The sequence below is a fragment of the Antennarius striatus genome, chromosome 9 (genome assembly GCF_040054535.1).
Source record: "Antennarius striatus isolate MH-2024 chromosome 9, ASM4005453v1, whole genome shotgun sequence".
NCBI classification, from domain to species: Eukaryota; Metazoa; Chordata; class Actinopteri; order Lophiiformes; family Antennariidae; genus Antennarius; species Antennarius striatus.
Genome location: NC_090784.1, coordinates 4,956,660 through 4,981,493, shown reverse-complemented (window position 1 = coordinate 4,981,493; position 24,834 = coordinate 4,956,660). Strand labels below are relative to the sequence as shown.

Sequence of the window (24,834 nt, the reverse complement as noted above, 5' to 3'; positions counted from 1 at the left end):
TGTTAATGGAGCTTGTTTTTGAACTTGCTGCTGTTAGTTGTGTGGGCTGTGCTCATGTGTACAGAATAATGGGCAGCCCTGCTGAGATCCCAAAGAATTAGGACTGCTTTTGCAGCCTGGTTCTCTAATAACAACTGCTGGGGAGAAAACACTGAATCTCTCTAGAGCTATCTCTGTCTTTTGGCAAAGGTAATCTTTTGGAGAATGACAGCTGTGTCCAGCGAGTTATATAGTTATAAATATATCTGTCGAGGAGCCTGACAGAGTCAAGCCACAGTCAGATAATGAGAAGTAAACTATGAAACCTAGTACTCACTAATGGCTAAAGCCTGAGGATTGACTTTTGCAGCTATTTTCTTTTGCATGTCAGTAACGACCCAACATCAATGCAGTCACTGCTTTAGTCCACTGGCATAAGTACAATTACCATCACCTTGCAGGAGATAGGCAGTGTCCCAGAGTTCATGTTCTGCCCTTACAAAGTAAAAAAGTGACTGCATGGTGATAAAAAGAGAAAGGGCTTCCAAACTGCTTGACGGAACATTTAAGATTACATTGAAGTAGTACTACTGCAAGAAACAAACCTGTCATATCAGGATATCACAAGTGAAAGACTGAGGTGACGGTGTGAAACTGGTCATTGTGCATAGCGTAGAAAACAGGGTTATGTTGAGCAATCGGAAAATGATGAACATCAAATTTAATTTTGTTTTCACTGTGTGGGATGATATAGCAGTTAAATATGAAATTCAGAATGTAATGAAAGGAATGGAACCCAGTGGCTGCCAGGATCTAGACAGGTAATTCTTATGCAATCTTCTCTCCACAACAGGTTGGATAATAATGTAATGTACTGTATTAGCTTTACTGTCTAACACCTCATTTACTCTTGGCTCACAGATGTGTTTGTGTAAAACAGTGAAACAGTATTATTTGTGTATGTGCATGTGTGTTTGTGGGTGGGTGTGTAAGATTGGGCTATGTGATTGGCTACTTGATTAGAAGGCAGTCATGAGCCACTGAGGGAAGATGGGAAAATCGTGACGCTTCTAGCATTTGTTTTATTCCTTTATTAGTTTATCTGAAGTTTAATTTGAAATTTGTGCAGAGAAACAGGCGCTGTTAGAAACTAAAAATACTTAATCTATTGTGTGTGTGTGTGTGTGTGTGTGTGTGTGTGTGTGTGTGTTATTGAAAAGTGCTTTGTTACGTTCTTTATAGACATCAATGTCTTTGAATGCAGTGTGGGACAAACCAAAAAGCAGCACTAAAGCCTACCATCCTGCATTACCTGAAATGATCCCTTAATCTCGAACATGGACATTGACACAAAATAAGTTTAATCTAAGCTTCTCCTTTTTTTTAACTCTAAATCCACACAAAAGCTGAACCAGCGCCAGATGTAAGACACATAACACCTCTCTGAATGTCTTCTCTGAAGGTGTTTTGAAGTTGGGTTTCATCGTCACTGTGTTTCCCCCTTCAGATTACCAGGTGCATTTGTGGTGTTGTGATGTTTGATAGGATTTAGCTTATCGCCCAGAGGAGATGTCCAGACCACCAGAGCCAGAGATCAAAGAGCCACAAAAAGACCCAGAAATCCTCCGGTAGCTCCGCCAAGCCGATAACAACAGAGGCTGCCATTTTAACGTCGTCTTTATATCCCAATTACTTACGCCAAGATAGAGGAAACAAAGTTTATCAGGAACCAATACGAGTGAAGTGATTCTGAAACAGCCACAGAGGACAGGAGCTCACTTTGATCATCTCTTGAAGCAAACAGATGTAGGGTTGTAGTCGAAAGACACCAAGTGGGCAGATTCATTGCCTGAAATAACCCAGTAACAGCCATAGGATGCATTGATAATGAGGGGTGGGGGGTAATCCAAGAGGAGATTGTGGGTCCTGGTGTTTAGCAGAATAAATGTCATTTCTTTTAACGGGTGGTTTAAGTACAAAATATATCATACTTGACGACAACTTCAAAAACATCCAGACAACGAAGAAATTGAAGATATTTTTTAGGTTCGTTTGTAACAGCGATTCCTGAGCGTCAAAAGACGTTCAGATATCAACCGTATGCCACATTTCACTAAAAAAATATAGATATAGAGTACCATAATAACAGTAGTAAATAGACTTAATGATGTTTCAACGTGTTCCAAGTTGCACTGGTTCCAGCTGTCAGAACGTGTGCTCACCCTCTGCGGAGTTCTCTGTGGTGTCTGTTGGCGTCTGCTCTCCGTTCTCCTTTTCCTCCTTGGCGTGTTGCATAGAGTCTGTTCTGGGCGTGTCCGTGCCCTCAGTGGCAGCTGAGCTTTGGGACCCTGGACGAGAGGTGCTGCTGCTGGGACACTGGGCCTGGCTAGTGCTGCTGCTGGTGGTGGTGGTGGTGGTTGGTGTGCTTGGTGGCTCTTCCACACTGTGCTGTTTGGACCCCGCGGGGGACTGGCTATTGTTTTCTGTGGCAGTGTCTGGGGGATTGTCGTCTGGTTTTGCTGTGGCTGGCTCCTCTGGCTGGCTGACTGAGCCGAGGCCACTGCCCCGGTCCTGGGGGCCAGTAGTTGTGGCTTCCACATGTGTGATGGTTAGCACAGACTCTGTTGATGTGCCAGAGGACTTATCCAGACGGAGATCCTCACTAGAAGCTCGCTCCTCCTCCCGGATTGGGGACAGCTCCGGCTCGGTGAAGACGTCTTCGGAGACGGAGCCCTCCTTGCTGCGCGGCGCTGTGCTGCCGCCATTGGCCCCCGGATCCTTCAGCCGTTGTTCTGCGTCCTTCTGCTGGGAGGGATGTCCCTCAGCTGGAAGAGACTCCAGGTTACTGGACACGTGAAAGAAAAAAAGAATTAAAACAGACAAATGAGGGGGCCATACCATAAGAAACATATAGCATACAGGAAGTTCATATCTGGTTCATAACATCTAACCCTCATCTCTCATCCAGGTGCTGTGAAGACATTCAAGTTCATGAGTGTCAGGGAAGCAGGACACATCTGTGTCGATGAAACACTCCATCCATACCATCCTTGTGAACCAATACCCTAACCGTACCGCCTTTAATGGTTAACGGCTGATGAATTCTTACTGGACAAAGAAAAACAATCTTACTGTTTTTCGACAAAAAACACAAAAAGCTCACTCTACACACTCACATCCTGAAGGCACTTGTTGCTCAGTTGTTTGTTCCTACAGAGAGAAAGAGAGACGGAGGAACAACGGCCAGCAGCTGAGAACAGCTGGGTCTGACATAAAAAAACAGCTATTTACCAGGACAATAACTACTTCACGGGCGATACTCAGTCAGCTGAATACAGCGCGGCTAAGACCCCGCTACCATTAGAAGAAACGTAAAATAACTGCGAGGCTCCGAATGCTACATTATTTTTTTTCTCCTTATATGAAAATGTCTCCAACAACAACAAAACAAATGAAGCAGACACAAACCAAAAAAACCCAAAACAACAACTCTGTGGGATGAAGAACAAGTGAGTCGTCTGAAGTGGCTGCATCCTAATGCATGAAAGAGCTGCAAATCAGACTGAGGGAGGGTGAAGACATACTTCATTAACCCTGCTGTAATTGCTGTTTCTTTTTTATTTTGCTACATGAGGGAAAAGAATTAAACCGTCAGTCATTTGCTGATGCAATCGGACCATGGGTGCAGCAGGGAATGACTGACTCCAGGGAGGCTGCTGCATGTAATTGTGGAGGATGGGGCAATAAGAGGATAAAAACACTTTCAGAAAATTTGGAGGTCAGCGTTAATGTTTTACGTTGCATAAATTTTTCACACGTGTAGTCATCACAGAAGCCTGTTCCATTTCCGACAGTGTGTGCCATTGTTTTTCTTACTCTGGAACCGACTCCCTGATCTTGGGGTCTGTGATCTCCTTGCAGACGGCGGCAGACTGAACCTCCTCCAGAGGACACATGATGCCGTACTCCTCGCACCCGTGGGCCTGAACCAGGGGGTCGTCCCGCTGAGGGTCAAACATGATGTTGTTGGGCGTAATCAGTAGCACCCCGCTCACCGCGCCCTGATTCCAACGGGGAAAGAGAGGGAGAGCTGAGAAACTGTTGGGATCCATCAGGATTTTTAGTGCATTAGACGAGCTGCTCAGAATGTTTACCCCCCCCACCAAAGACAATCGAGCGCCCTGGCCAAATAAGACACCGAACACCACATCCATTTGAGACTGCAAATGCCCTAAATCAAGTAGAACTTATCGACCACCAAAGGCTGACCTCTTCAGCGCTTTCATAAGAGACCTGGGAGTGAATCAGCACCCATTCCATAACTTGTCTGAGAGAGGAAAGCTCTGCCTGGAGACATCCTGTCAACAGGCTCTGGTGACTTGGACAGCCGATTGGTCGAGGTTCAGAAAAGCTAAATTTGTTTTAATCATATGTTGAAGAAATTCCCTGTTCCAGTACTGTTGTGTGTATCCTAACACAACTCAACGCTGTGGATTGGTCTCACCTTGCCATCAGTGATGTACTTGCAGTTGATCTTGAGGAACTTCTCCGTGAGGGCCTCTTCCTCCTCGGAGGTGGAGGACACCACTCTAGACTGGCGCAGGCCAGAGAACACTGGGGGGTGACCGCCCTCTGGTCTGGTGGGGCCATCAGAGTCCTGTGGGGGTGGACATGGTGGAGGGAACAAGATAGGAGGTAGATTCCATTTATCAATACATGCTTACTTAGTCGTTCGGAATTTATTTATTACAATAAATCTTAGAGGTTACGGTTATTTAAATAATGAGCTGATCCAAATCAGACAAAGTTCAAACTGTAAAAACCACGTTCCACTTCATCCTGGTGCCGACGCACACACTGTGATCATGTCTGAACCTTTGAAACAGGCTAGATAATAAGTGGCGTCTGACAGGCAGAGCTGGGTTCAGTCGGCTGCATGTGGTGAAACTAATTTGTGTGTCGTGTCATCAAACTGAAGCCTTTCAGCCTCTAAATGTGTTATCTATGTATATGAAGAGATATTTTCTGCACAGGGGAACAATCAAGGTGAAATGACTGCTGCTCCTGGGTGTCTTTTTTTTTTTTTGCACGAGTTGATGGGTTCTTTCAATTAAATTTATGAATACAACCAATTCATCTCTTTATCTCTTAGACCAGGTTGGTCAGTGATCAGTGTCTGACACCAAAACGCCAAGAACAGGACATCAACTCATACCTCTGCCAAGGCTAACAGTCCCTTTTCAGTAAATTAAGCATTATTCCAAATGATTCATTCAAACTTATCAATGAGCTTTTAGTAAAATAAAATAAATGAAAGGCCAAATCTCACAATGCTACAGGGAGTGATACAAGTACAAATTTATTCATATCCATCTGTATCAAGAATCCAGCCCATTGTCCAGTTCCATTTCAGCGGGTTCGTCCTTGTTTCACGGCCAAAGCTTCGACAGAATTTCATCAATATCCTGCAGGGAGGTTTGAGAAATCTTGAAGTCGGACACAAACTTGAAGAGAGAGAGTGTGTGTCTGTACACACACACACACACACACGCACACACACACAGATAGATCATAGATAATGTAATTTAATCTCTAATGGTGAATCATTAGCTGTGACAACACCAGCAGAAATGTGAATGATCATTAACAGCTATGCTGATACGTGAAATATTAAAATAAATACACTTTCTCTGAATTGTTTTTCATCATCTAAACACACACACACACACACACACACACACACACACACACACACACACACACACACACACACACACACACACACACACACACACACACACACACACACACACACACACACACCAATGTTACAGCTTCTTTATCCACTCCATTGTAACATAGCATATCTCCTCCAGATGGAGGATCTGCTGGCTGGAAACAGGAGGTGTGTTTTCACCTGAGTCCTGCTGCCATGATGCAATAGCTGAGGCACGAAAGACCGGCTGAATCTGACTGAATCCCCGTCCGCTGGGACAATCAAAGGTTGGTCTGACTGTGACAAGAATGAGACTGGATGGAAGGTCCAGGTAGATCAACAAGAGTAAAATAAGAGTCAACTGGACAAGTTTAAGTTTGGTCGACCAAACTTAAACAAGTCCAGTTGACTCTTATTTTACTCTTGTTGATCTACAAAAGGGAAAAGAAACTAGAAAAACAGACCAAAAGGGACAGCGGTGCAAGAAATAAAAAGATAAGGAGAGCTAAAGGCTACGGAAGAGGGATTGGATCTAAAAAAATAAAAAGAACAAAAGGGAAAAGGAGGACAGGGAGGAGTGTGTGGGAGTTATTATCAAGGGGGATTTCAGCTGGGAGGGTGTCAAAAGCCAGTTGAGAAGTGAAGCCAAGGGCAGTGAGGAGGTTGGAGAAGAGCACCCGAGCCCATAACAACCGTCTGTTGTCCTCCTGACACCCACCCCCACAACACCCCCTCTCCGTCTCCCAGCGCACTCCACAAACAGCCTGCAGCTACTGCCCTGCGTCCACACAAGCCGCCCAGACACAGGCTGCCAGGGACGGCTGAGGGAGCCGGACCAATCTGTTTCAGCCAAAACAAGAAGACTAGCACAAGAAACCCTTCAGAGTTCACAGAGTAGAAGGAAGTCTCTCAAATATCCATCAGAAATGAAAGAATTCCTCACCAAGGAGGTCATCTATGATTAAATTCCAGCCCCATCCCAGATGAATACGTGTTTGAACCTCCTTGTTATCCACTTAAGCTGGACGCGCCCCACCTTCAGCCCTTAATGGCTCCTCCAGCCGCCTCCCAGTGACTCATTAATGCTCGCCGTCAGCTCCAAGGTTAACTACGAAAGAGGGTCAGCCTCTTCCACACAAACAAACAAACACCAACCCCCCACACACCTGGGGCTACAAACTCACATCCTGTCCACGTACGCGACACACACCTGGGTGGAAATGAGCAGCTACAGACGTCAAAACATGTCCTCCCTTTACAGGAATGCACAACAAACACTGCGGCTCATTCCCTCTCATTAAAATCGAGGACATCTGAGAGATGAGCGCCGTGTGCTGCTAACGAAATAACAGCCATCACACATCCCACACAGACTGGACTCGGAACACACACACACACACACACACACACTGTCCATCCATCCATCAGCTGAGAGCTGCAGCTCATGAGGCAACACGACGAGACGGGTTCTGATTTTCTTTCGCTACGATGCCAAATGTTGACTTGCAGGAGTGAAAACTGTTTGTACATGAAGTTTCTGTTTGGGATGTGAACAGGCAGTAAACAGTAAATAGAGAATTATTGGCTTGATCTGTTTATTCGCTCCCATCGGTGGCGTATTATTTGAACCTGACTATGTTCATCTTCTCATGTAATTCCAGCTCAAACAAACCTCTACATGTAACTCTACGCATGGGGCTGACGGATACGGCGTGACAGTCATTAGTGTGATTTGTTTTTCACAGAATCTGCACAGTCATGATGCATCAATGAGTCATCACCTGATCCAAACTTCCACAGCTCACAGCTCGACCTGCCAGCTCTGTTCTCCGTTCCCGAGGCTCCTACCTGTGCGCCTTCACTCCTCCCTGCTGCTATTGGCTACACACACCGCCTTCTCCCTCCATCACCTCCAGCTTTCTGCCTCCTTAATTACCAGTGATGCACTACACATCCGCTGCAATCTGCCGACCTAACCCCCCCTCCCCCCGTTGGTTAACAGCACCAGATTGAGGTCCTGGCATGCTGTTTGCCCTGTGAAATACAACCATCTCCTTACAACAGTTCTTTATTCCTCAGCCAAAGCTTACAGTCGAACGACGTGTGCAGAGATTTCTTCTAAGAAACACGTAGCAGGGTCCCAAGGGGGCAATGCAGCTCATCTAATCCAGGCAACCAGTGAACACAGGGGGGTTAAAGTGGTTTGGATGAGGACTGCATCTTCAGGCTGTGAATGTGGAATGATTTTAACCAAACCAGACGGGACTGAGGAGAGGAAAACAAAGATGGTTCTGATGAGATGAACTGTTGTTTCTCATTTGAGCGAAGCGTAATGATGAGATCAAATTGAGAAGTTCAGTAAAATAGAGAATCTAGAATTCAAACGGTCTACAGAGGTATTCTTCTGTTCAGTAAGGGAAACATAGGAGAATATTTACTTCAACATTTTGTAAACGATATTTAAAAAAAACCCCCAAAAAAACCCCTGAATGCTGAGTCAGCACGTGAAACAGAACACACGCCGCCCTGCTGGAATGACCAGTCTTCCAAACAAGAGGCCACACAGACATGAAAATCACAAAGACAAAGATGACATCTGTTACCCATTGCATTAAAATATGGCCCCAAATAACTAAAACAAACTGCAGACACCAGAATGATTCTTACTGATAATCTGACTGATTATCTTTGCTCTACTGTTAATCTTAAATGGTGAACTGGCCTGTGGACAATGATTTATTGTGCTGGGAATTAAAAAGCCATTTACCCTCCTAAAGCCTGAGGAATCCTCCTTCAGGGATGTTTTTAACAACGACTGCATTGTAAGTCACTGTGAATATCTACTGCACACCCGACTCCAGTGTAAATCGTAATTTATTGCTCCTTAATTCTCGATTGTTAAGCAGCTCCAGTTACCAGGAAATGAATGGATGCAAAAAGATCCTGGTGGAACCGTCAATACATAGCAACAGTCTCCGTCTGGAAGAGATGAGAGATCAGTGGTCGTAGGCTGGGGGGCGGCCGCGGCACCACCAATGAGGTCCAGCTCCCCCCCTGATCTGACAATACTAAACTCCTCTAATATACGACTAGTCTTTGTCCTCGTCCGACCTCTAAGGCATCCAATATTTTCTCACTGGTGCTGGAGCACGCTGCTGCTAGAGGCTAAACTTGTCTGTCTCTTCATTATGCCTCATGTTAACACAGATATTTCTCGTTTACACTATTAAAAACTGCTCCGGTAAGGTCAGGTAGCAGACAGGAGTCTCATATAAGAAAGAAGTGGAGCTGTAGCAGGAAGTTAGGCGAGCCATGACTTAACTGTGTCCTGAAGTGACCTGATTCCATTCTGGAGTCTTAGCTATGTTTTTTTTCTTCTTAGTGTGTGGCATCAAAGTGAGAGTGAGGGAGAGAGTTTCTGTTCTGGCAGTCTGTGAGTCAGACATAATGGAGGGAGAGAAGATGTAAAGGGGAAAGAGGTTTGAATTTATGGGGAAAGAGATGAGCGAGACAAGAAGAGGAAGACGAGGCCTGACGTGACCACCAGAGTTTTGGAAGGATGGTGTCGGGAGTAAGGCGTCACTGTAATCTCCTCTCCAGGATGCTGTGAGGGAGGTGGCGCTGATGGTGGCGACAGGGGGTGGTGTGGCAGTGCTAGATGACAGCTGTGGTGCGGCTGTAGAAATCAATATCCTTTTTTTCCATCCAACATTTCCCTCAGTTAAATATAGGAGAGAGTTAAATCTAGATAGTGGCTTTGGATCTTGAAATACTGCTTCTACCCAGGCCATTAGCGTTACAGTGAAGGACACACTGAATATATATCAGCTTCCAGTTGCTTCTATATATCAAAGAAATCCCGTATACATTACGCATTTACATCCCATTTGCATTTGTGTCAGCGTACTAGTAAAGACTTGTCAAAGACAGCCTGCAGGCGCAACATGATTTGACCTTGACAGTGACACATGGGACGATCAAAAATCAATCCATAGCTCCACCTTGTGGGCAGAGACGTGTTCTGCAAGATGGAGCACAATGGCTTGGGTTCATCCAATGTCAGAAGTCCTCAATAATATTCTGTACCGTTGTATGTAAGACCCAAAATCAAAGCCCAGTGCAGGAAACTGTCCTGGATCTACCATGATAAAAACAAGAAAACCAGTTTAACTAAGTCATATTTAAAGACCCTCAATAAATCACTTTAAGTTTATTGGTTTAGATCAAATCTGTACAAGTGAGTGATCAAGAACACACCAATATGGCACCATAGAAATGTTTCACCTGAACTGGTTCCACTTCATCTGTTACTGGTTTTAGATCACACCTCAGTGGAGGATGAGGGATGGAAGGAAGGAAAACAGGAGGGGGGGAAGGGTGCCAAAGGAGGACGAGATAGAGAAGGTCCCATTGATGACTGGATCACCACAGTGAGTAAGCATGCGTGTGTGTGTGTGTGTGTGTATCAGTGCGAGGAAGAGGAGGGTCTGGACAGGACAAAGAGGACACGCCTGCCCACACGGATGACCAGAACACGTTTGCCAACAGCGCAGCAGCTGCCAAATAATCTAACAACAGCAAGACCACCAGGCAGGAGTTCAGCCGGCTGCAAACACACACACACACGAACACACACACACACACACACTGCAAATGTGTTACTTTTTGCTGCCAATACTGGACAGCCAGCAGGCAGGCCAGGAGCAGAGAGACACTTCAGAGCTGCCGTATCTGACCTTTAGCTGCATCAGACAAACACCAAACAACTTTGAAAACTTTAACCCCACTGACTGAGTCATGAGCTGGGGTGTGTAACAAGTGCACTGATGCATATGATGTCCATCAAACCACAGACAGTCTACAGTAATCATCTAGAGACGTATGACTTACACAGCATCGATAACTTTCAGTCTGTTGTACAGCAGAAGCATAAATAACTTGAACATCTTCAGTCATCTGGTGTCAGATTACATTAAGCACTTGTTGATTTTGTCACTTTTTGCAACATGACAAGTCATTCTTAAAACCAAGAAATATTTCTATAATCTCTCAGATTAAAGTAGTCTAAAAATTAAACTCAGCGTCTTCCTGGAGGTGCTTGAACAATGTGTTTTTGTGGTTGTCAGCGACACTGATACTAGAGGAGGAGGTTCCTTTTGTCTACACTACGTATATGTAAGCTTTGTACATTAATTTCATCAACTTGGGTACTTTTGGTTATCCTACATGTTCATCATAGTTGAGTTTTTATATGTTCTGCATACATGTGCTCACTTGAACTGGCTTTATATAATGGAAAAGTGTCGAGGCATCCATAAAAACATGATTTGATATAAATTAAAATCCCCACCACATAAATTCCAGTAATTTAGTTGAACTACATTCGATGGCTCTGGGTAACTGTCACGCTCTTTGAACACTTAATAGCCCATTTCAGCACCTGGTGCTGGATCTGACTCTTTTTATATCCAAAGTAAAAGGGAAGCATCTCAGAGTAGTTCCTTCAGTGCACTCGTCTTCATCAGGGTAACATTAGCCATTTACTGCTATTCCTTTACTGCGCGGGCTTTGCTATACAACTCCCTGAACCACTTATTTTGGATAATGCCCTCATTGAGACGTGTGTGTGTGTGTGTGTGTGTGTGTGTGTGGAGAGTCAAAATAGGCTTGTAATTATAAGATGCTCTGGATTCTTGAAGAAAGAATTAAAAAAAAGCTGTGTGAGTTGTTAGAAGTCCTTCCTGGGGGCTTGAAGCCAAACAGCACCTGGATGCTCCTGTAAGACCATCATTCAGCACAAGGAGGAAGGACGAGAGTGAAACCAGTGTGCAGGCGGGCACACAGACATGTAGAGTTGACAGATTCAAACACATTTTCACACACAGGCAAATAAACACACATGAATGCACTGTCACACACTCGCGCGCGCGCACACACACACACACACACACACACACACACACATGCAACGCCTCCACAAACACAGACAGACTTGGCAGATCGGGTGAGGTAATGTTCCCTCCCTTCTGCCTTCCAAGCACACTTCCTCTGCTTGGAATAATTGCTGCCTGGCTGCTTTGTCTCAGAGTGAACTGCTCCCTTCATTAGCTGCTCTTAATATCAGACACCGCATCACTTTTAAGGGTTTAATTCCTCTGCAGTCACAGCGTCGCCCCCCCCACCCCCTCTCTGACACCTCCCCGTCGAGAGCCGCAGAAAATGCTCCTGTTCTCGCAGCAGGCATGACCTAAATAGATAAGTAGTAAATGAATAGGGCCTTTCTTTTTGGCAACCGTGGAGAAATTAACGGACAGAGATGAGAGCAGGCGCGAGGGGAACGCTTGTGACGGGGGTGGGGCGGGGCGGGGTGGGGGGGTGAACTCGAGTCGAACGGCAGAGTCGACATGAGCTGCCGTGACAGTGATATTGTGTCGGAGACGGCAGCATTCATGCACTCTCAAAAAGCGACGGAAACAAGATGCCCGTTTCCATGGAGACCAGAAAACAAGTCATATTTCTTAAGAGACTACTGGGCTTCCTGTGGTGCTTAGTGATTGGCTCATTCAGATGCTGCAGACAGAGTACCTGTGGGAGATGGCTCATACTGCTGGAGCGGAGAGATGTGAGGATGGGCTGGAGAAATCTCGTTGGACCAGACCCGGAGCTGCTCCAGACAAAAATGACATTCTCTAAACTTCAGATTAACTCGGCTAATCACGCCTCATGAGGAAAACTAAAAGGAACCCATGTGAAAAATGCAATGCCAGGTAAATCTGACCCAATATCCCAGCCCAACTTCATGCATAGAAAATGCATTCAGATAATAAAATTATTAGTAGGTCTTTAAGAGCAGATTTAGCATAATTCTTTTTTAATACATCAAATTTTACACATTGTGTTTTTATCTCTGCTGGTCAATTCTTAGAATTTACATACAGTTTCAACTAGGGGTGAGTTTATTGACATAAACAGACATTTACTGATTTGGTTTATTTGATTTGATGGTTTTTTAAATACAAATTTTGCATTAAAAAACCCCCAAAAGGAAATCTATCTTTAACTTCATTATGTTATTGACACCTGATGTCTTTGTCATAACGTACATAAATTCCCCCGTCTTCACCTTTACATTCTGTTGAAACAGTTGTAAAAGCCTGTTGGAGAAACACACACACACACACACACACACACACACACACACACACACACACACACACACACACACACACACACACACACACACCTCCTGTCCTGTCCTTGTAAATTGCTAGGCAGGTTTAATACCATGTCTTTAGAAATTATAGACACTTCTGGCTGTCTGCTCAGTCGCTGACAGCGTGACACATCATCCTGGATGTTCACCTTTAGGCTGACAAAGAACAGAGCTTTAAAATTTGACAGTAATTGCTGAAAGACAAGTCACTGCTTATGTGTATGGTATGTGTGAATGTGCATGTGTGTGTAAGTCTGAGGCACAAACAGTCAAACAATCAGATGCTGCTGTGTACAAGAGTTTCTATTTTAGAGCCTCATTGTTTGATTTTTGGGGGCTGAATAGACAGAAATTTGTCACCTGCCTCATTGATAAGTGACATCATGAGATTTTCTCCTACATTCTACTGTCTACAATCGCTTACCCTGAGAAGGGTCATGGGTCATGTTATGCTTTTGACATGGAGAATGTATTATCCCCACAAAGAAAGGCTCTGGGATTTTTATTCATTGGCCAATTTGGGTGACACACCAATTTTATAATTGGTGAGGCAGTCATTGGTGTTCATAGACACAAGTAGAAAAAAGCTTTTGAGAAAATATGTTTGGGTTGGGAAGTATCTGCAGACCAGGGTGCGTTCACACAAAGGCTTCTGCAGATGTGTTTGGTTTAATTTAACAGGCTCACAAGAACTCCAACCAAAATTATTTTAACAAATTTGAACTTAAGTGATTTACTGGACAACTCTGAGTCCAATGTATTGTTCATTTTCTTGGTTCCAAATGAAGCGACACAAATCTTAACATGAGCTCTAAGCCTCAGAAAGGAGCACAGAGGAAAATACTTTCAACATGTGCACAAATTAGCATGTTGTAGCACTGACTAGTCTACATCTTTGGGTAAAGACTAAGACCCTTTGGAGTAATGTAATGGTAACACTAGTCATTAGCAGACGGGCGGGGTATGGTTTGCTGCTGATCGTTGTTCATGGAGTTTGGGAGCTTTATGTTACAGTGATCACTACTAGGCTATCAAACAGTTAGCTCTATCTGTGTTATCCTCTGAGGGTAAACTATTTTCAGTGTAGTATTAATTAAATGTATACTACATTTTTTACACACACAAAGACACACACAAACACCGCCTCAGTCTTCATTCTTTTGTTTTGTAGAACTCAACTTAAATATAGGAACCATTTTTCACAAGTTATTTAACTTCTGAACATTTCGACAGCAAAGTGTCAGCTTGTTAACCTGATAAGTAGAATAGATTTTACATTGTTGTGATCAGTGTGAATAGCTCACTCACGAGATGTGGATGTATGAAGTATATATACATGAAGACGAATGCATTCAACATGACATTTTGGCTGTATCTGTGCTGTATTGTTGTTTTGAATCTGACAGATTCCATGGAACAACCTGTTCATGTAGATCCGTTCACACCACTGTTAAACTACAGAAAACATTTTTTTTCCTCCCAGGAATCAATCGCTTTCAACAAAGGTAGAATTCCAGTTGAACAACATTTTCTTTTGATAGCCTTGGGTATTTTTCTGTGGGAAAGTATCATTACTGACCCCAGCAAACTACTTCTGGCAACATTTACTATTTGAACTCTAAAATACAGCAGCAATAATGAAACGACCAAAAACGACTACATCCTAGGACTTATGCTGTTTGTGTGAGACCGCAGTCAACATACCGTAACCTTCTCTAAATCAGCTTCTGAGGAGGTAGGAGACAGGGGGCTGATGGGACTGAGGGAAGGGGAGCTTCCGACACTGGAGACGTACTCAGGATCAGGAACGTACAGAACCTGCAAACACAAGCCATGTCTGTATTGACACAGGCACTGCCTTTGTGTAAACATGCACAGCACGATACACATGCACAAGGAGGAGACAATGAAACGTGTCTCTTATTAACATACAGTATTTTCCGCACTACAAGGCACTGGACTGTAAGGCGCACCCTTAATAATTTATTTGTTTTATACTTTATTTCATATATAAGGCGCTTTATAAGGCGCACACAATAAAAAATAAATACAATGTATGTAATAAACTATAGCGGCTGTAGTTGCGCAATCCGTCCACTAGATAGAGCCGCGCTGCTCAGGCAGTCATGATTGCATTCATGACTTCCTGACTACCTTTGAATGGCCCCTATTGTTATGTCAATAAGCCATTCTGAGCCTCATCAAGGAAACCTGATCACTTGATCACTTTGCCATCTTAGAAAGAAGTCAACATGCATATTAAAAAACCTGACGTTAAAAACTGGTTAAATTCATTACGAGTGCAGTCAGAGCGAACGAAGCGGATTATTTCCTGATCTGAAGTTCAAAGCAGATATTTAAGCTAGATGTTCGTCTTCGTTTATTAATTAAATATTATTTTGATCGATCGGTAGTCCAGTCGGAGGTGAGGTGCAGCTATTTGCTGCTGTGTGTCCTAAATAAATTTTTAACTAGTTTTTAATGTCAGGCTGATAGTTCACTGGCAAATGTGAGGCTGTTTTACTCCTAGAACTGACTTTAACGTCGGTGTCTCACCGCCGTGAATCTCACAGCACGTCGCTGCAGACAGAATAAGCCTGAATGCGCCCCTCCGCCGCCCCCCCAGAGCGATCAACTACATTTGTAAATCAATGCAGCACACCCGTTGGCACCTTTGTCTAGCAGTCTAGCTCTTGAAATTTCAGAAAAGGCTGAAGTTCAGCTTTGAGGGTTTTTCACTCACCTTTATGCCAGTTTCTCCGTGTGTTTCCACAGACTAATAGAATGGACCTTCACTAGATTCCAGATGACAGCACAATGGCATTTTTAAGACCAATTAAGTTTAAAGTGGGTTATTTCCGACGCCAAATACTTAGGAAATACTGAGATCAGTCAGTCAGTCAAACTTTATTAATAGAATTTTTGAAAGTTCCTTATGTTTTGACTGCCGGCTTTTTTTCAGCAATCATGTTTTTAACCAATATTAACATGAATATTAATCCATATTAATAAGACGCACCGGATTATAAGGTGCACTACGGGTTCATAAGAAAATTTTAGGCTTTTAGGTGCGCCTTATAGTGCGGAAAATACGGCATTGTCCAACCGTATAATTTAAATAATAACGACACCCCAACGGTCTTGGCGATGGACAGGACAACAACAGCTCAAGCGTCATAACTGTCACGAGAAGGAGCAGCGATGAGAACATGGTTCCTGATGGTTTTCATGTAGTTAGAACGCATGAAGAAGATGAAGGAACACATTGTTTCTGTAACATCTTCATGTGTTGAGCAAGACGAAAAGACGGGGATGGCGAGCTGTAGAGATGCTAATGTTGTCCACATTTGAACAGTGAACTACTGGCAGAAAACGTTCCGAGTTTTAAAGCCTTTATATTTGATTCTTGAATACTTTTGTGGGGTTCAAATCTGTAGCTTGTGCAAGTCGAAAATAAATAATCTAAATACAGATTTTATTTGCAACCCTTATTCAAAGAAAGTTGGGACATCATGTGAAAAAAATGAAAGCAAAGTCTTTTCACTTTATTACTTTGTCTAAATATAAACTCAAACGTAATGATTTTGGCACCTTTTATGAACTTGCTCAAAAATCTGAGGTGGTGGTGTACTCTACAGCACTTGTATTCTGTATATGTTATATAAAATAAAAATATCCAATCGGGGCAGGTTTTCAACAGACAGACCAGTCTAGTACCAGACACTCTGAATTCACAGTGTTTTAAGGATTGCTGGAACTTTCTGGGACATCACAGGGAAAAACATTGTGCAGTATATGTTGTTCCTAAACCTGGACGTACCTTAAAGCAATAAAGGTCTCTTCACCATTAACGAAGGGACCATTATGTGTAAGTCATCCATATAATCGCATCAGCATCCATATGGTCACATGTGCTGCTTTTTGAGCTTTGTTCTGGTAACAATCTAGATGGTCCTTTTTCTTTTTAGCCCAAAGGACAAACGTCCAGGATTTCCAAAAGGACATGTTTCCTCTCAGTGTAAGTTCATCTGAGGTGAGCTCCACTCCAGAAAAGACAAGGGCATTCCTTGATGTTGTTGGTGTATGGCTTGTGCCTTCCACAGTAGAATCTTAACTTACACATGTAGATTTGAGTTGTATAGATTGTGTTTGCTGTCCATGGTTTTCCAAAGTGGCTACGAGTCCATGAGCTGGTGCTTCAGACTCATGTTGGTTATTAACAGACCCACCTGAGGGTTTCAGGGTCATGACATTCAATGTTGGTTTTTGTTCATGCTCCTTCAACTCTGGGACAATTTCTTCAGCCAAATTTTTTACAAACTGGCGAACCTCTCCTCACCTTTACTTACAAATGATTCGTCTTTTAAACGATGCTCCTCTCATAATCATGACACTAAGATCTCTTATCAATTTATCTAATTGCCTGTGGAATCTAGGTGTTTTGAGAATTACATAGTTACAAAGGTCAGAAACTTCCATATAATTCAGAATAAGTTTGTGTTTCTAAAAGTCAATAAAGTGCATGTGGTACAACCTTAAACTCGCATTGCATATTTTTTAATTGAGCTGATTGTCAAAGTTATAACATAATTTTGCTTTCTTACTGCATTACAGAGAGTCCAAACCCCTTTGAAATCAGGCTTGCAGCTTTTTTAGCCTCAGTTGTGAAAAGAAAGAAGGAATGATGATTCACTGAGTTCACTCCAGTCCCCTTTTTGGACACGATTCAATTCATCACTGTTTGCCAAGAGACGAAATGAGATGAGGCCAATGCGACTGGTTTATGTCTTATGCCCATATATCCAACTTTCACTTTGATACCAATGATAGAAAATATTGTTTTGAATGTATTTGGCCTTTCTTCCTTTAAACAGATTTACAGCTTGGGTTCAATGTAGAACAATGAAAGGTGGTGCACATCAGTTTCTTTGAGAAACCGTGGCAGAATTTATGGGCCACAGCTATTATTATACCTTTTTAGAAACAATGTACTAGTTTGTAATTATCTACATTCTAATAGGACAAGTGACACTGCAATTAGCAGGCAATTAACTGGGGATGCAGATAGTAGGGATGTGAACAGTGAGTCAGCAAGATTACCCTTAGAAAGTTGGGAGGATAAACACATCCAGCATGTAATGGTTCCCAAAAAAAACTTCCTCACAAAGACAAATCCCCTGAAGTAAAAGCAGTTAGTGTGAAGTCAAACCATTTACAGTGCAAGGTTAAAAAAAACAACATTACAGGATATGTTGCTGTGGAATAGTGATATAAGGTAGCGGTGCAACAGTGATGAAGTGAAGAGCTGAATGTATCAGTGATGGCGTGCACGACGGTTCACACCTGGCCAGGCACCACTGCCCTGGAGAACAACTTGTTCAGCTGAACCAATTCGTTGGGTGTGGTGTTAAAGTTGAGCGCAATGCTGTTCAACGTGTCCCGCGATTCCACCTGGACCACAAAACAGGAAAAAAGACACACGATCACACCAATGCTAGGTTCTTCATGGGACATTCCAACACATCTGCAGAGAAGAGATTGAAATAAAAGATGCATGATTGTTATATTGTAACATCTGGGACAACCAGCTGCTGATCAGGAATTGATTCCCATAGGAAGGGATATTAGTGGCAGAAATATGCAGTCATAGATGGTGTACAGCAACTCAAACTAAACTCTTTCATGTCTAATCATCTGTTCATTCAAGTGGCACTGGCAGTCCATCAAGCATGTTTAGTACATTAGAGAAAACATTAGGGTAGTTCCAGCTGAAATCATCTGCGTCTCTGTGGCTTCTTATCCACGGCAGCAACCAAACATCACAGCCAGTGCTGAGAAGCGCTTCATACATCATCATGTTGTGAGGTTTAAGAATAGCAAAAGAGTCCAGTTCAAGACTCGATTGCTACACATGTCACTGTCTGAAATCCATTGTTGTTCCTCTACGATGTGTGATAATATTAACATTATTGTCTATTTACAATTATTAGAAACCTTCAGTATAGGTATAAATGAATAAATCACACCCATACATACATGTTACGTAGTAGAAGACGTAGAACACTTCTGATGACTCTTTACTAGGGTTGGATGATTGTCATGATATACTTGTGTTTGAACAAAAACAGTTTACTTTTTCCCCCGCAGGACAAGATCTGTTTGCCGTTTTTGTTGCATGATAGCCCATTATTAAAATGTTGCTTTCACATTTGACGATCGTCAACAAAATATAGCTTTTGCCATTCAGAAATTTATTTTGAGGGTATTAGGAATTTGATAACATTTTATCACCGTGCAGCATATGTGAGACATATATGGTTTAGCAGAACTGTGTTAGCATGATCTGGAACATGAATGTGACAATCCAATGCACCAGTAATCAATCCGGAATTCTAAAAAGTTTATGATCCTGCAGTAAATCAAGTCCACAATCAAAATGAAGAAGATGTAGCGTTCTGTGTCAGTCGAGTGTTAGCGCATCACGTAGGCTGCCTCTGCACTCTGTGCTCAGCTGCTGCACCCTGCAGTTTGACACAGGTGCATTTGCTTGTCTCCACCGGTTAAAATCCACACAAAAGAGATGTGCACCACATGTCTGAACTAGTTAAGCATCTAACATGTCCAGTGGGAGTTGGTACCTTCCAAATAAAGATGGCAACCGTGCTTGAGAGCGCTTGTTTGCGTGCAGGTGGTTGTTTAAAAAAAGGTGTGCTCAGGGGACAGAACCCCCAGAAACCAGACAGGCAGGGCTGACTGGCCTCAGAATAATTAGGACAGGATAATAGCATTAATTCCAGTGCCTGAACGGTGGAACTAGCATTTATATGCAAAACATCCCACAAATTAAACAAAGATCGGCAACCTTTCCAAAATTTTAACCTGATAGCCTGTTCTCATCACGATTTCTTTGAACAGACAGACAAACACACAATGCGCATCATCAGACACACGCATGAGACGACAACCAAGACAGACAGGGCATGGAGACAGAGAATCATTGTGTGCTGTGGTCACACGTCACATGATCACGTTCACAACCGCATCAACAGCAGCGAGGTGGAAAAAGAAGAACACACAGAAACTCAGAGGCTGTTAGCAACTGGGGAATGCTTTCACAATAAATATGTGTTAACAGCAACATGCATTAAGTCAAATTACTATTGTGCCTCCAGGTAACAGAGAAGCTTTCCCTTATTACTTATAAGAGGAACAGACAGATAAAGGGTACAGCGATTGATCTGGCTTGAATCAGAGCAGTGGGGAATTTCTAATAGTCAAACTGTACTACATGAAGTGTTCAACAACAATAGATTCACATGGGCTTGTGAATCTGTGGCTTCAGCAGCAGTTAACTTCATCAAACACTAAATAAACTCGAATATAAATATACAATATACTAAGTAAACAGTCAATGCAGATGAGCCCAGCAGCATAGCAGTTATCTGACATTGATATCCAGAGGCAAGGTGAGCATTATGTCTCTGGTCGCATCGGATCTGTTTACGTCGTAGCCATTCTTACGGTTCTGGAGGGATCACGTTAGTTTGTGCATAGTGTCAAATTTTTGAGAAAACGACACATGGCGTACCAGAAAGTCACAAAATAAAACAGTAGACAATTCATTTAATGTCAATTATTTACCACTTCATCATCATTGTGATGTGATGAGAGACACTCATAAAAAGATGACAGCGATGGTCCAAGAGCAAATAGTATACAGTAGATAAATACAAAAGGGAAGTCATGGTGTGACTTCTCATGATGTGATGTCTTGTGAGACAGGTTTCCTCTGATTAAAATCCACATATAGTAGTTTATTTGCAGTGAAACGCAACATGCTCTTCCTGTTCATATATTTAGACTTGACGATGAACCCTTTTACACAATCCGAGGCAAGATTTTTGCACCTTTATTGTAAGAGAAAAAAGTAGAAATTACAGGTAACTTAGAGAAGACAAATATCACCCAGAGTGTGAAGACCGGGAACTCCTTTCCCTGAACAGAGAAGATCGAAAAGCCCGCACTATGTAGGAGGGATATGACCCTGCTGTTCTGTACAGTTTCAAAACCAGAGGTGAGGTAGAGAAGGGTCTTCACTCCGGTGCTTTTGCTGCAATCTGTGTAAACGGGGTTTACGACACTTGAAGTAGGTGACACTAAGTAAATCAGGGCTTACAGTGCTAAAATGCAGGGTTCATTGGGATGGATCCCATCTCTTATGGAGGAACCAACTAATTGGATCCGAGGTCAGTCAGGGAAACAGTTTCCCTGACTTAGCAATAAGTGCAACTTTGGCCAACGATGAATGAGGCAGTGCAGGGATGTATAGTGCAGTGTATGGATCTAATGAGAGGTGGTGCAGGGCTGTCTGAGACAGTAGGAAGAGGATTCACTGTGAGCAGAACTATAGCGCACAAGAATGGAATCTTTTAAGCAGAGGCTAATTTTAACCCGTTGACAGACAGACCTTCACGAAGGGGTCACATAATGACAGTTAGTACACACGATATAATTATCATGTTTGATTTAAACCTCATGTGATCACTTCTGTAAACAAATATTCAATATTTCAAAATGCTCTTTGAATATTTTGGTATTCACTGCTTGTTTTTTTAAATCCTTAAATTTGATTATTGTATCAGTTGATTGAAGGTCTGTGAGGAGATGGTCAAAGCTTGTGGACATACCAGGGATACCAGGAACAACAGGACTCCAACAGTTCCCTTCATGTAGCAGCACTTACGTGTATTTACTTCCATGTAAGCTTTTCAGTGATAACATTTTTCCAGTGTCCTGATTTAAAATGGACTGTTATTGTGCTCTTTAGCATCTGTTGTGACAACAAATGGGATACTGAGTCAGATTTACTGTCTGCCTTGAAAATGGCTTCAAAAAAATCCCCCAATAAAACTAAAATTTCGTTGGACAAATATTATGGTTGACAGGCTGCCTGATAATAATGATCCAATTGGAAAACAAATCAAATCCAGCAAATCAAACTGGATTCACTTTATAAATGAATGGCAGAGAGAGGTGCTTACGATCAAACGCCTGCTGAGAGCTGGACTCTGTGCTGTATTTAAATGTAAAGAACAAGATTTGAGTCAATGCTAGATGCTAATTTACATGTGGCTCAATTCCCAGATGTACTCATTTCAAGGTAATGCAGTCCAGAGCAGGGATCAAACATTGTGCTGTATTCTGGGCTACAGGCGCAAATCATCAGGCAGACCAGAGAAGACCATCCTTATATCTTGTCTACTTGTTACCATCTGCCTGCTAAGAAGACGGTACGCATGGAAACACACAGCACACAGCTATACCATGGGGATTTCTAAATAAAGGCGTATTTGAAGATGATGATATGGATCTAAGTGTTCAACTTGCATCAGTTAAAATCAATCTTGCCTATAGAATCAATATATCTATCCAGTGGATTTTCCGTTACTCTCTCAAAGAAAAACGCTAACAAAAACAAGAAAGTACCTTTAATAATGGTGACTAAAAGCAATTGCTGGCGGCTGTGTGTCCCATCTCTTTATCTCCTCTTTGCTGTGTCATTAACAACTCTCAGGGAGCCCACAGCAGTATCAAGGCCCTTCCTGATGACAGCTCTGTAAAGGGAGTTGTACTATTCATTAACACAACAGCATGTCATCTTGACAAATATCCTGCCTCATAGAGTTGAGCAGGTGTCATACAACTAAATGGTAAAATCTCTGACTGTAATGACAGGCTCACACTGGTTATGCATTTGCAACAATGCTATAAGAAACATCAGAATAACTTTAATGTGCAGTCTAACTATTCAAAATCAATACTGTGGACAGTCAAAAGAAATCAATGATGCTAAAGGACAACAGGACCTTCATATAGAAACATTAAGATTCAATAATCAGCAGGACTCCTATAGGTTCCAAGCCTTTCATCCAGGGAGCTCCTCTACAAAGCATTGATTGTCCTGCCGTGCTCTAGTCTCATCCATGAACCATTTATTTTTAGCTGTATAGCTCCTCTGTTGCTCAGCACAAAGCCAGCCTACAGCATATATCCACCCAGGTCTGAAGGACAATCACAGCTGCTGAAACTTTTTATTTTTTGGCAATTTACGGTCACATATTTGGTCCATAAGTAAAAACTTCTGTCAACATTGAAGCTGCAGACCTTCTTAGGTTTAGCCTGAACTACAACTCCTGGCTCTGGTATCAAATACCTGCTCTGGAAGCTCACGTATCAGAGCTTAGTCAATCGATATCGGCAGCAATTGTGTATAATAGAGTAAATGATGGGAAAAAAATCTCATGGTGGACTAATCTCACGACCAAATTTACAGACTACAGACTAATTTACATGTCTAATGAATCCCTTTCAAGTCTGCATTTTAACTAACTTTGTAGAACTAGCTTGCATGGCACCACTGAGATGACAAATGCATATGGAACTTCCCCCAACCTGAGCGATGCAGCCCTCGCCTGTCCTGTAACAGGAGCTGTCGCTAACTCAATTAAGTGGCAGAGAACAGGGATCATGCAAATGTGACCACTGATAACAACCTACTATTGACACATTGACAGCAGACTGATGGAGGAAGGGGATGGGAACGAGAGCAATGACAATCAGGATCATATTCTCCAATGACAGGTGAACCCCATTTCCTTCTTCTCCAGATCAATAACACCCATTATTCATTTCTAACTAGGGATGAATAATTAAGTTCCTTTCTCTAAGGGTGACTTCTGTGATTTTGAACAGAAGGGTAGAGGAAGGTGGTGGCCGCCATCTTGAGGGTGACTGACGTCCAGCTAATGGTCATCTTGTCGAACAAAAGAGGATGCGCAGATTCAACACAGTCGAACTGGACAGCCAAAGACTAATAGCTCCATTAGCATCCACTGGCATCTGGGTAAGAACATTAAGTATGGAATATGAGACTAAATCTATGAGTCCTACAGCAAAAGGTCGACCTAGAGAATAAGACGCAATCTCAGAGCTACGCCTCCTTGCTCTGATTATTAAGAGGAATGATGGTTCAGATGTAACCTTTAACTAGTGCAGGCTGTTCCAGTCCAGTGTTTCACACAGGACCTGATTATGTACTGAAACAACCCAGAAAAAGTCACAACGAAAGATGAATCATAACCCATGGGGCTCTTTTACAAGCCTGTGTCTGATTTCACCCTTCCTGATAATTTGAAAATCTACAGCTCAGTAAATGGCATAAAGTCACAATATTTTATTCTCTTAAAAAAGACAACAACCAAGTTTCTTGAAAGACTTAATTTTTAAGCCAGACTCTGACCTTCTACTATAAACTTTGATCATCTACCCACTGGTTAACTTTAGCACAATATGAAACAAGACCCAGTGAAGCAAAATGTGATTCACTATGGTTCATTATAAAAAGTGGCTCAAATTGTCCAATCAGTATGTTTATAAAGAAATAAATGACAGTGAAAGCTCCCACTGTATATTTGCTCATGCTGGTTTGGTATCTTACAGTAAATCTAATGTGAACACATCTCACCTCCCAAACAACACCGACAGATTTTACATATCATCTACCAATGAAATATATCGCACCTTGTGAGCAAGAAATTTAGTAGCTTGACTGAGAAAACAAATGTTGTAAGCATGGGAAAATGTAAATATGTCAACAGCATTGCCTACGTACTTGGTCTTATCTTGGCAATTAGGTTATTTAATGTTTTTTCAGGGTCACAACAGTGCAGTCTGGCCCACAACAGAAACTAAAACAGTTTTTCCTTGAGTTAACCTTAAACAAGAACCGTTGGGGGGATCTAGCAGGGAGGAAACAACGTGTTACACCTTCAACAATCTGAAGGGCAATGAGATGTGAACATCTGGATCATCCTCCTCTCCCCATCCACTGATCTGCATCTTCTCACTATTCACTATTCCACAGAAA

At 42.5% G+C, this 24,834-nt stretch overlaps 1 protein-coding gene across 5 annotated transcripts in view; it reads right to left on the bottom strand.

Moving 5' to 3' along the window:
- The window catches only part of oxr1a (oxidation resistance 1a), a 141,415-nt gene that overhangs the window by 12,152 nt on the left and 104,429 nt on the right, over positions 1-24,834 (bottom strand). For 4 of the 5 annotated variants that reach the window (XM_068323364.1, XM_068323362.1, XM_068323363.1 and 1 more), the window contains 5 exons: positions 18,252-18,359; positions 14,613-14,726; positions 4,484-4,636; positions 3,856-4,040; positions 2,202-2,824 (listed from right to left, as the gene is read on the bottom strand). In XM_068323364.1, the coding sequence (XP_068179465.1) occupies positions 2,202-2,824; positions 3,856-4,040; positions 4,484-4,636; positions 14,613-14,726; positions 18,252-18,359 (1,183 nt within the window). The remainder of the gene's footprint in view (positions 1-2,201; positions 2,825-3,855; positions 4,041-4,483; positions 4,637-14,612; positions 14,727-18,251; positions 18,360-24,834) is intronic. The other variant, XM_068323366.1, reaches the window with a different exon arrangement.